Source organism: Mustela lutreola, chromosome 10 (genome assembly GCF_030435805.1).
Source record: "Mustela lutreola isolate mMusLut2 chromosome 10, mMusLut2.pri, whole genome shotgun sequence".
In the NCBI taxonomy this organism is placed as follows: domain Eukaryota; kingdom Metazoa; phylum Chordata; class Mammalia; order Carnivora; family Mustelidae; genus Mustela; species Mustela lutreola.
In genome coordinates this window covers 10,765,897-10,777,888 of record NC_081299.1, presented here as the reverse complement: position 1 = coordinate 10,777,888, position 11,992 = coordinate 10,765,897, and the positions used below count along the sequence as shown (strand labels likewise).

Sequence of the window (11,992 nt, the reverse complement as noted above, 5' to 3'; positions counted from 1 at the left end):
ATCCTCAGGGAAATGCAAATCAAAACCAAAATGAGATATCACTTGACACCTGTTTGAATGAATAAAATAAAACAAGGCAAGAAATGATAAATATTGGTGAGGAGGAAAAGGAACCTTGGTACGCCATTGGTGAGAATGCAAACTGGTGCAGCTGCTGTGGAAAACAGTAAAATCCAAAAATTCCACTACTGAGTACCTACCCCAAGGAAATGAAGTCACTAGTTAAAAAAATATTAGTACTCCTATGTTTATTGCAGCATTATTTATAATAGCCGAGATATAGAACAACCTAAGTGTTCATCAATAGACAAATGGATGAGAAAGATGTGGTATGTGTATAAACAATGGAATATTATGCAGCCGTGAAAAGGATGAGACCATGCCGTTTGAGACAACATGGATGGACCTAGAGGGTGTTATGCTAAGTGAAATAAGTCAGACTGAGAAAGAAAAAAAAAAAAACATATGATTTCACTCAATAGTGGAGCCTAAAAACAAACAAATGAATAAAAAAACCAAAAATCCCAAATAAACACAGACCCCCCCCCAAAGAAAACAAAAAAAGCAGAATCAGCCTTATAAATACAGAGAACAAGCTGACGGTTGGCAGAGGGAAGTGGGTGGGAGGTTCAACAAGATGGCGGAAGGGGAGTGAGAGATCCAGGCATCCACTTATGGACTGGATAAGTTGTGGGAATAAAAGGCACAGCATAGGGAGTACAGTCACTGATAAGGTAATAGTGACGTATGGCGACAGGTGGCGGCTACACTTGCAGCGAACACAGGCATAATGGATAGACCTGTCACATCAGTATGTTGTACACCTGAGATTGATCTAACATGATGTGCCAGCTATACTAAAAAAATGTGATTCATCAGCCAAAGGTCACCTCTGAGTTCTATGATGATAGACCAGAGTCAGCCAGAAGATTAAAATTTCCGCCTCCGTTATCTTAGGGTCTTAGGAATGAAGTCATGTGCTACAGAGAGAGGACATTCAAAAACAGGAGCTTTCAAAGTCTTCCCGCCACAGGGTGCAGGCAGAGGCGTTGTGGTGGGTTCCTGGGGAGCAAAAGGCTTAAAAACAAAACCAGGCATGTAAGGCCACGAATTAGCCCCAAAAAACCTGGGACACTGAGCACACGGGTGCAGGCAGCACATCTTGATGGGAATGAGGCCAAGGCTGCCTTCACCCTGTGCCCCACCTCCTGCTTCAGGACAGCCTCAGCTCAAAGAGGAATTCATTAGCATTAGCAGGTTTTGGGTTTCCTCTCATCGTTAGTGTATTGCTTTCATTCCTAAGACCCAGAAAAATTGGAAACCACTCTGGCTTACCAGGAGCACACTTTGGAATGCAGATCTGGAAGCTATTTTTTTCTGCAGACACTCATGACTCTGGTTTTCACAACAGCAGGCATTGGCGTCTGTGCCAAGCTGCTAGAGAAGGGCATCTTATCTGCAAAGTCACGAATCCAAGAATCCAAATAGGCCACCATTGGCAAAGGTGGAAGGAAGTTGTTTGTCTTAGCTTCTTGGGGAATCCGAAGATTGGGAGGCCTTGGGGGCCGTAGGTACCTTGTTGTACCTTGATACCAACCCAGGGAAAAGGTTGCCGGCAGGTTTGCAAAACTACCCGGAGAGGCAGTGTCTTAGTAAAGGCCATTTTGGTGGCAAATAACAGAAAGTCAAACCAGTGGAAGTGAAAAGGGGGCATGTATGGGGAGGGAAAGCCGTTTTCTGACTGTCCTGAGCTCTTCAACTGTGCTTGTCCTTTGATTCTTTAAGCTTTCTCATTTCCTTTGAATAAACTGCCTTTCTGCCGAAGTGAGCCACAGGAGGTTTCTGTTACTTGCAACTGAAGAATCTTGAGTGGTACAAAGTGTCCTAGTGGAACCCAGGGGCCGGCACTGAAACTGGCCTTCCCAAAGAAAGAAATAGGAAGCAGAAAGTCCTCGGGAATCCAGCTAACTCATCTGTGTCGCTTGGAAAGGCTTCTGCTTCCAATAACAGAAAACGGACCGTGGATAGATTGTAAAAATTTGGAATCCTTCCCAAAATGTCTCTGGCCGCGTGATTTGCTTTGTTGATGGGATATCAACAAACACAAGGCAGGGTCTGCCTTTGGCTCAGGTCATGATCCCAGAGTTCTGGGATCGAGCCCCGCATCGGGCTCCCTGCTCAGCGGGGAGCCTGTTTCTCCCTCTCCCACTCCCCCTGCTTGTGTTCCCTCTCTCGCTGTGTTTCTCTCTGTCAAATAAATAAATAAAATCTTAAAACAAACAAGCGCGAGATTGAGAGACTTGGTAAGTGTCTGTGGGTTGGGGCTTGTTCTCTCCTGCTGCTCTTGGGCACCTGAGCAGACCGCCCTGGGAAGGAGCCTGGTCTAGCCTGCTCCGTGATGAGAGGCCATGCTTCCCAGAGACAGACCGTCCCAGCTGAGGCCTCTCTAGGCCAGGATTCCTCATTCTTGGTACTACTTACATTCCAGATCACATGAGTTTTTGCTGTGGGGAGCGTATTCTGTGCATGCTGGCCTCTATCCATGAGATGATCGTAGTACCCCACCCCCCAAGTTGTGACAACCAAAACTGTGACTGGACATTGTCGAGTGTCTCCTGGGAGGCAAAACTGTCCCCGGTTGAGAACCGCTGCCTTAACCCAACTTGCTTACCAGTGACTGGGCACGCAAAGGCGGCCACCTTAAACCATCCGGCCCCAGCCAAGCCAGCCCAGACCAGTACAAGTGCCGTGGGATCATGAGAAATACTAAATATTTGTCATCTTGCATCACTTGCATGTTACCAGGTCATTTTGAGGGCTTTGTTCCATAGCATAAACAGGTACACCTGGCTACAGTGGGTTAAGCAGGGGTTTTTACACAGTAAGAAGTACAGAGGGAGGCATTTCAGGGATGCTGCCAGACAGCCGCCAGGTCTTTCATGTCTTTAGTTCCATCGGTGCCTGGGGAATGCTGAAGACGGCTGCCCCAGCTCCAAGCCCGAGCTCCTGGCGTGAAATAGGAGTCTGGTCAAAGGACAAAGGGCAAAGTACTTTCTCCTACTGTTGAAGACTTGCCTTCTTCTTCCTCCTTTTCTTCTTCTTGGTCTTAAAGATGTTATTTATTCATTTATTTTAATCTTTTTTTTTTTTTTTTTAACAGAGATCACAAGTAGGCAGAGATGCAGACAGAGAGAGAGGAGGAAGAAGGCTCCCCGCTGAGCAGAGAGCCCGATGTGGGGCTCGATCCCGGGACCCTGGGATCATGACCTGAGCAGAAGGCAGAGGCTTTAACCCACTGAGCCACCCAGGTGCCCCTATTCATTTCTTTTAGAGAGAGAGAGAGATTGAGAGTGCGAGTGTGGGGAGGGGGAGGGACAAGGCGAGGGAGGGGGAAAGAATCGTAAGCAAACTCTGTGCTGGGCACGGGAGCTTGATGTCAGAATTCTGAGACCATGACCTGAGCTGAAGCCAAGAGATGGACACTTAACGCACCGAACCACCCAGGTGCTCCAAGACTTGCCTTCTAGTAACAGAAGGTAATCCCTCCCCCCATCTTCGCCTCCATGTCACTGGCGGGAACCGAGTAACGTGGCCAGCTCTAGCGGCAGGGAAGGCCGGGCAATCAAGGCGTTTAGGCGTCAGTCCATACAGTAGAGGAAGGTGCTGACTAAGGGGCTTGTAGTGTGTGCTGCACCGTTCTCTGGGAATCCCGGTCTCTTGTCTTTCTTGTGCAGTATCTACCCCCCGCTTCTCTTTCTGAAGACTGGCTTTTGTTTCTCCAGCACACACGTGCGGGAACCGGCCACCCCAGCCCTGGAACCGCATCAGGACTCTCAGCTTCAGGACCACCAAATACCTGCGTGGCATCCTAGTGGCAACCTTTCAAATGCCAAGGGCGAAGACGCTAATTGGCCCAGCTTGAGTTAGAAGAGGAAGCTGATTGGTCTGGTTTGGGTTGGGTATGTACTGCTCAGCCAATCAGGTGTGGTCAAGAGAGCAGCATGAGGTAGGGCAAACCGGATTGGTGGAGTAGGTGGTGGCGTATTCTCAGGGGAAAGGGGGCGTGGCTGAGGAGACAGCGTTAAAATGATACACCCAGTGGGAGGAGCGGTGAGAAGAAATTGCCATCATGGGTTATAACATTAATAGGATAAAAATTGACACGTCCGGAGCACCTGGGTGGCTCAGTGGGTTAAGCCTCTGCCTTTGGCTCAGGTCGTGATCTCAGGATCCTGGGATCGATCCCGGCACTGGGCTTTCTGCTCAGCAGGGAAGCTGCTTGCCACCCCACTCCCTCCCCCAGTCTTCCTCTCTGCCTACTTGTGAGCCCCGTCTGTCAAATAAATAAAACATTTTTTAAAAATTGACATGTCCTTGGAAGATGTAGAATATAGTGGAGTAACATGGGCATTGTATTTGACTTATCCAAATGCAAAAATACAACAAAACCCACCTTTCCCACATGATTTGGCTTTCAAACATGAGCCACTTACCTGAATGGCTGCCTACCTAAGTGATCTCTTCTGGTGCTGGAGAAAAACTTGCGGTTTTGGACTTTGGGGATATGGTATGGTATAGGTAATACCATGATGTTCTTTATATTTTCCAGGATTTTCAAAAGTATTTTTTTAAAAGATTTTATTTATTTATTTGACAGACAGAGATCACAAGTAGGCAGAGAGGCAGACATAGAGAGAGGAAGGGAAGTCTCTCCCCACTGAGCAGAGACTCCAATGCAGGGCTCGATCCCAGGACCCTGGGATCATGACCTGAGCCGAAGACAGAGAGGCTTTAACCCACTGAGCCACCCAGGCGCCCCTCAAGAGTATTTTTAAGGTCAGGTAATGCTCACTTTCCCCACTGACTTTAGATCTTAGCCCTGTGTAAAATGTACCTTCAATGAGATATCACATCAAGAACTTTTCCTATTTCCTTCTAGTTTTAATCAGTATAAAGCATCCATTTGGTTTTAAAATAGCAAAATAGGTTTATTGCGGCTTTTTAAAAATAAAAAAGCAATGATATTCATGACTTTTGGGTCTTCCTCCCATTTCATTCGGCAGTCCTGGCCACACCAGAAAGGCAGGAAGTGGACAGGTGGACGGGGTGAGAGCAGAACATGGGAGAGAGGAGGAGGAGGGTCTCTACAAACACGGTGAGGAAAGGGCGTGTCCACCTGGACAGCGCGTTTCCTTCCGGGCCTGGGTACTTGGGTCCGGCCTCCTCGGGAGGCTGTCATTGCTCCCCGCGTGCAGTCAAATGGGCAGGAGGCGATGGGAGTCCGAAACTGGGTTCGGGACCCAGTTTTGAATTTAGTAGCTGCCTGATTTTAGACAGGCAGTTTAACCTTTCTGGGCCTTATCTTCTTCCTCTGTAAAATGGGGATCAGAATACTATTAACCTCCCAGGGTCTGGGGGAGGATTAGGGGAGAAGCATTTTGAAGACTGCAGAGTGCCACATAAATGTCAGTCATTATTACGGAAGCGATAAGAGGACTAGGTGTGCTAAATTTATTATAATAAACTTAGATATAAATGTGTTCCACCACGGCCTCGGCCTCACCCCGAGGTTGCCGTTCCATCCGGCGGCCCCAGGACACGTCTCGGGTTTTGCCAGTGGTGGGTTTCTTGCAGCTCCGCGGGGGTGGATGTGTGGGTATGCCACAGCTCAGGTGTGACGCCACATCATCGTGTCTACCAGGCCTGGGAGCCTGGGCTTCAACCGTACATTCTTCATATGCCTGAGGATGTAAACATCCGTGAGTCAGTCTAAAAAGAACCCCTATCCCTGCATGCTCCGTGATACAGCATTGTGCGAACACCAGTCTAGGTCTAGCAACATGCTAGGATAACAACCTTTAAAGTCCTATGAAAGCGGCTTAGAATTTTGACACGCGAGAGTCACACACGTGACTCACGGAGGATCACGCAGGGCGGGACAGGATGACGTTTCTAGTTCCTGTCGCCAGGCTTAGGAAACAGAAGGCTCTGGCTGGATTTGCTAGATGAGTCTCTCTTGGGCATCTCCCTCACTTGGTCCATCTTTGGGGCGGCTTTTCTGGTTCCAACCTTCAATGAGCAAGAAGAAACAAACGCACAAACTCTATAATTGTGGCAGGATCCCAAAATGGTCCACTCGGATAGTTTTTTTTTTTTACTCAAAATAAAATGTTTGCTGTAAAAAAGAAATTATATATATGTGTAATTATAGAGAGAGAGGAGGAGGGAAGGGGAAGAGAGAGAAAAATGCGTAAAAAGAAGCTAAAATGATCCACAATGACCACTATCACCCAAAGGTAAGCACGCTGCCAGATACACAAATAAGTTTCCCTTTTTACATTTTTGTGCTTTTGAAAGCAGGCGCTTCTTATGATGGGTGTATTCATTGTGACAGAGTATCTTTCTCCTGGAAAGCTCTTACTGAGCGTGTCTTCCGTCTAGGCCTTTTCTGAGCACCGCCCCTCCTCCCGGCTGCCCCCCACCCCCCATGTGATGCTGCCCCTGGTCTCAAGTGATTGGATGCTTGGCACAGGCTGTGCTTTGCAGATGATCGCGCCCAGGACTTGGGGTTACAGGCTCTGAGATGCTACTGGGTCCCTGGGCGGGTCCTTTAAATGGCGGGATGGTGAGGTCATCTCTTCCAGTGAGATCACTGGAGAGAGAAGAGATGAGCAGGTGCAGGGAGACCCAGAGAGGGTATATGGTGTATGAGCTTGTGCGTGCGCGTGCGTGTGAGGGAAGGGATGCCTGGGACCGTGGGCTTACCAGTTCTCTTTAGAGGCGGGACCGCTTTCAATCCTTTGTTTTCATGAGCCAGGGGCTCCTGTACCCCCTCTAAAAGCGGCCCTCCCTGTTTCTGAGCCGGTTTCCCTTAGTTGCAGCTCAAAAGAGTCTCCCTCTCACACGTGCCCATACTGTTCATGGGATCATAACTCGCAGGTTTCTTTCCAGCAGGCTCCAGATCCAGCCCGACTTCCTGCAAGTGTCAGACTCCAGTCACAGAGTCTCGTACCCCTGGGGGTACCCCTGGGGGTGGTGGAGAGGGCTAGTGGGTTGCCAAGTTTGAGCTCAGCCATTTACTGCATGACTCTTAGTTTCCTCATCTGCCAAACAGGGACCAGAATATCCACCCTGACTTCCTCAGGGGCCCAGAGAAGATTCTGGGTAGATTTTATTTTATTTATTTTTTTAAAAGATTTTATTTATTTGTGTGTGAGAGAGAGCGAGCGAGCGCACAAGCAAGGGGAGCGGCAGGCAGACGGGGAAGCAGGCTCCCACTGAGCAGGGAGCCCGATGCGGGGCTCGATCCCGGGACCCCGGGGATCATGACCTGAACCCAAGGCAGACACTTAACGGACTGAGCCTCCCAGGCCTCCCTCTGGGTGGATTTTAGAGGAAGGGACTGCCAGGACTGCCTCTTGAGCCCTTTTCACTCAGAAAGTATAAAAATCACCTTCTGAGGCCTGTGCCAGCAGCTGACAGGGGGCCTTGAATGTGCTTTGAGACTGCGTCCAAAATCATTTGAGGGTGAGAAGGGCTAGCTTCTCTACACGAGCCTGCGAAATCAATCTTGGTTGGAGTGCCCAGTGAACATGAAAACAGACAGCGAAGGCCAAAAAACCTCCCCCAAATCACCCTTCCTTCATATGCCTTTTTATTCGATTTTCCATAAAAGGGCTGGCTACAGATGACTCCCAAATTCCAGTGCCCTGACCGGGGGGAGAAGCCGGCCTTCAGAGCTGGAGCCAGGGGGTTGGTTAAAAATAAAGAGTACCCAGGCCCAACACCCTGAGCCCCCAGGTCTGCCAGGAGCATGGGGTGGGGGGTGGAGGTCACAGAGGGCAGAGGGATGACTGGGAAGAGGAGGACGCGGGGGGCGTGTCAGGGGCAGGGCTGGGACATCCCGCAGCTAGGGAGCTGAACAGGGGCCAAAGGGGAGTGCCAAGCCTTCGGTTTCTGCGTCTGGGAGCCACACGCCTCACCCTTGGAATGGAAGGGCAGGGATGGGGCGCCTGGGGGGCCCAGTCTCAGGTTGTGACCCGGGGGTCCTGGGATGCAGCTCCGCACTGGGATCCCCGCTCAGGAGGGAGTCTGCTTCTGCCTCTCCCTCTGCCCCTCCTCACCACTCGTGCTCTCTCGGGCTCACTTTTTCTCTCTCAAATAAACAAATTAGATCTTAAAAAAAAAGAAAGGTCAGGGATAGAAACTGGGTCATTACGCGTGACACCCAGGTGGGAATGGACTCAGGAAGCGCCGGAGAGGCTGCTTCCGGGGACTGCGGGGTCCAGAAAGGCCCCACCCAGCCTCAGGGCTTGGTTTAAGCCGCTCCTTCCTGGGAGGCCTCTCCTGGCCTCTGGACCGAGTGTGTCCCTGTGAGATCGGCTCCTGAGCGCAGGCAGCTGACCTTTGGTCCCAAGGCATCGTGTGCGATGATTAATTCATTACTGTATTTACTGGAAAAAAAAATGCCCAATAATGGAAGCTAGAAAGGCAGGGCATTTTCTGTGTCTCTCCTCTGATTTAAGCCCGCATTGCTCCCCCTTGTTCTCATTATTGTCCCAAACTAAGGAGCCTCCTCAGACTCCCATTTCCTGTTGCTCCTGTCCCTATTAAATTTTGACAGATACGCGTATGCTTTGCACATTACAAAAATTATTTTCGTCCTCTCAGGGCGGATCCTGCCCCCACTGAGAATCCCTGATTGAACCCAACGCTGGGACAGTACCCACCATGTTGCAGGTGCTCAGTCACTGTTCCTGGAATGAATGAGGGCTGGGACAGGCCCGGTTTTGTCTGCTCCTCCTTCCCCCGCCCATGGCCGGTGGCATGGACTAGGCAGCCAACAAATACAGGTTAACTACAAGATGTCCTCTTCAGCATACAACACCCCCAAACCACTATAAACTCCTTTTAGCTGTCTTAGAAATCAATATACAATCACTGAATGGCATTAGGAAGGACAGAAAACAGAGACCCAGAGCCTTTCACGGAGGGAGGAGGCTTGCCAGGCATGGAGACTTTCTCTGAGAGGGCAACAGTGAAAAGCAGATTTTACGTGTCCTGTCTTCTCCAAGGGGCTCATGGCGACCGCGATCCTCTAAAGACTCCAGGGACACTGTAGAGGAAGGGGAAGCCGAAGCCGCACTGGGTCAGGACCATGAAGACCCTTCCGTACCGAGGAGATCCTAGTTACCAACCCTCTCAGCGGTTCCTTCCTGCTCCCGGCTCAACCCTACTGGGTGGGTAAGTGACAAACCTGTCACTCATTCCCACCTGGCAGGCTGGCGAAGGTCTCTGAGCTAGGGGAGCCCTTAGGACCCTCTCTCCTCCACATCCTGCTCTGGGAGGTCACCACCTCCCCGAATTAGAAAAAGAATGTTGACTGAGAAGAGGTTTCTATTTTCCCAACATGTCCCTTACCGAGAATATCTTCAGGGTTTTTTTACTGATAATTTTGTAGTCTCAGAATTATCGTGACCTTTTTATCTAATGCAAATGTGGCTCCTGCTTCTTATTTCCCTGCCGCGTGGTTGGCTCTCGAGCCTCCTGAGCGCTCACCTCCACTTTCTGCGACTTGGGAATGCGGTTGGGCCAATTCCAGCTCCAGGGCTGGACTGTGAATGGCAGAGTTTCAATATGTTTAACATTTCAGAGTCTTGATTCCCAGCTCTTAAAAAGAGAATGTTGTACGGATCCTTCCTTGCAATTCAAGAGACAAGGCGCCTGAAATGTATCAGGTTTATTAACCAGAGGGCGGCAGGATTACCTGCCTAAAGGAGGGGAGGCAGGGCTCACCTGGGTGTTCAGATCGGCAACGAGTTCCAGCTCTCCTACCTAGCTGTGCGGCTCTGGACGAGGAACGAGAAGTCTCTGAGTTTCAGACACCTCCTCTGCTAATGGGGGACTAATACAATGCGTACCCCTAGTACTGTTGTGAAGACTGAGAAGCGCTGGTGCCTGGCCGTACGTACTAAACGCTCAGTGCGTAACGGCGGGTGTGTGTGGGGGTCTTATTGTCAACCCGGGTTTCCCGCGGAAGTCCTACTGCTTCCTTTCTCCTCCTGGCTCACCTGGGGACTTGAATTCTGCATCTTGCTCTTCACCGTCTCTACAAACATTCGTCTCTTGAACACAGAAAGAATATTGACAACGTTTAGCTTGTTTTCTTCTTTCCCTTTTGCATCAGAGGAAAGTGGTTCCCCCGCCCCCTCCACTTTCAGATGTTGCCCATTTGGATGGACTGTTGGGCCTTCCTAGGGGTGGGGCATGGGGTGAGCATGTGCCTCTGAGGAAGGAGGCCTGGCTTTCCCGTGGCCACACCGTCCTGCTGGGCTCCTTAGGGATGTCTGTTCCGGATTCCAGAGGATTCTGAGAGGGGGAGCCTTGTCAAGCAAGGTTCCCTGGAGGATGACTGCCATCCTCCTGGGGGGCAAGTCAGCTTTGGGTAGAAGCAGAGCCTTCTAGATCAGGGGAGGGGATGAAGACGTGGGTTTCTACCTAGGATCCCAGCGGCCCGGGCATGAGGAAGCCGCAGTGGCTGACCTCCCTGTGAGGGGCTGCGGGCGCCTGCTGGGGAGTCAAGTCTCCTGGCGAATCTGGAGCTCGCCCTTCCCCTGGGGTTTCATGACTGCTGCTGAGCCTGGTCTCCTCAAGACCCTGCACCTCAGGACAGTTCGCTGAGAAAGGAGCGTGTCCTAGGCGCTGGGCACCTGACAGAGCGCGCGAGCTGGGGCCTCCCTCGCAGACCTACACTCCAGTAGGTGCTGGGGCAGGGGTGTGGGGAAGGGGGTGTCTCTCAGAGAGTCCTGAGCCCCGCGGGAGGCTCCAGCCAGACGCCTACAGGGGCTGGGGAACTAACAGCCGTGGGTGGAGTGAGCTGGGCGGGGCGGGCGGCAAACCCACAAGCCCAGGGCCTTTCTAAGGGGCCTGGAGATGGTTGCGGTGGGACTGCGGGCCTAGAAGCCCCAGATCTTCAAAGTTGCACAGAGAAGCCAGAAATCTATTTTGTGAAAGTGTCCTAATTAGAAATGTTACTTAAAAAAAAAGACACCCCCCCCCAAAAAAAAAAAGAAAACCCATGAGCCAAATGAAACGCCTCTGTGGGCTCCCATTCTGTGACATCTGCTTCGGAGCCTGCCTCCTTGGCTTCCAGTGGGGGCTCCGTCAGAGCGGCGGGCCGACTTGCCAGATGAAACACAGGGTGCCCCGTCAAACTTGACTTTCAGAGTGCAAAGGGATCATCTTTTTAGTCCAAGTACGTCTCATGCAGTATTTGGGGTATACTTATACTAAATAACTATTTGTTGTTTATCTGAAATTCCAGTTTAACTGGGCGTCCTGTTTTGTTTTCTTGCCCCTAGATCTGGCAAGTCTACGGGGTATTCACAAAAGTCATGGAGGAAGTGTGCAGGGAGGCCCCAGCTCGCCATCTTTCGGAGAGGGCATGGGTACTTGGAAGTCTCTTCCATTCCGAGAAAAAGGGTGCCAAGTTGCCCTTAAAGCAACTGTCTAAGAAGGCTCAGGGGCTGTATTTAACTGAGTCGCCCTCTGGCCTGCAGCCACTCAGCATTTATCACAGGCTCCACCGAGAGGAGCTAAGCTTAGAAGACAGTCACCAACCAAATTCCCAGGTAGCTGTAAAGCAGGGATTTTTAAACCAGCAGCCCCCCTTCCTTTTTTCCATCCCCACCCCCAGCAGAACGCTTTAAGCAAAACGCCATGAGGAACTTGGCATATGAAGCAGGTAAAGGAGAACTTTTCTGGGGGAAACAAGAACAATGTTATGTTGGGGGGTAAAGTGGGGGGATGCTGAGAATCACTCTCTTCTATGGCACCCAGGGGCTCTAGGGAACCCCAGTTTGAGCACTGCTCCAAAATGTTTTCCTTGGATTGAGTCTAGCCAGTGGATGGCTGGACACTGAAGGGCAGATCCTGGCCCCCCTGGACACCTGCTTTTCCTGAACTTTCCTGAACTCACTGGGCTATAATGACA

General features: G+C 50.7%; 1 protein-coding gene across 11 annotated transcripts in view; it reads right to left on the bottom strand.

Annotated features, from left to right (window-relative positions):
* Window positions 1-4,962: 4,962 nt before the first annotated feature.
* The window catches only part of FHAD1 (forkhead associated phosphopeptide binding domain 1), a 129,830-nt gene continuing 122,800 nt past the window's right edge, over window positions 4,963-11,992 (bottom strand). For 6 of the 11 annotated variants that reach the window (XM_059136013.1, XM_059136010.1, XM_059136017.1 and 3 more), the window contains 2 exons: window positions 10,071-10,124; window positions 4,963-6,069 (listed from right to left, as the gene is read on the bottom strand). In XM_059136013.1, the coding sequence (XP_058991996.1) occupies window positions 5,953-6,069; window positions 10,071-10,124 (171 nt within the window). In that variant the 3' untranslated portion in view covers window positions 4,963-5,952. The other 5 variants (XM_059136012.1, XM_059136019.1, XR_009345089.1 and 2 more) reach the window with 4 other exon arrangements.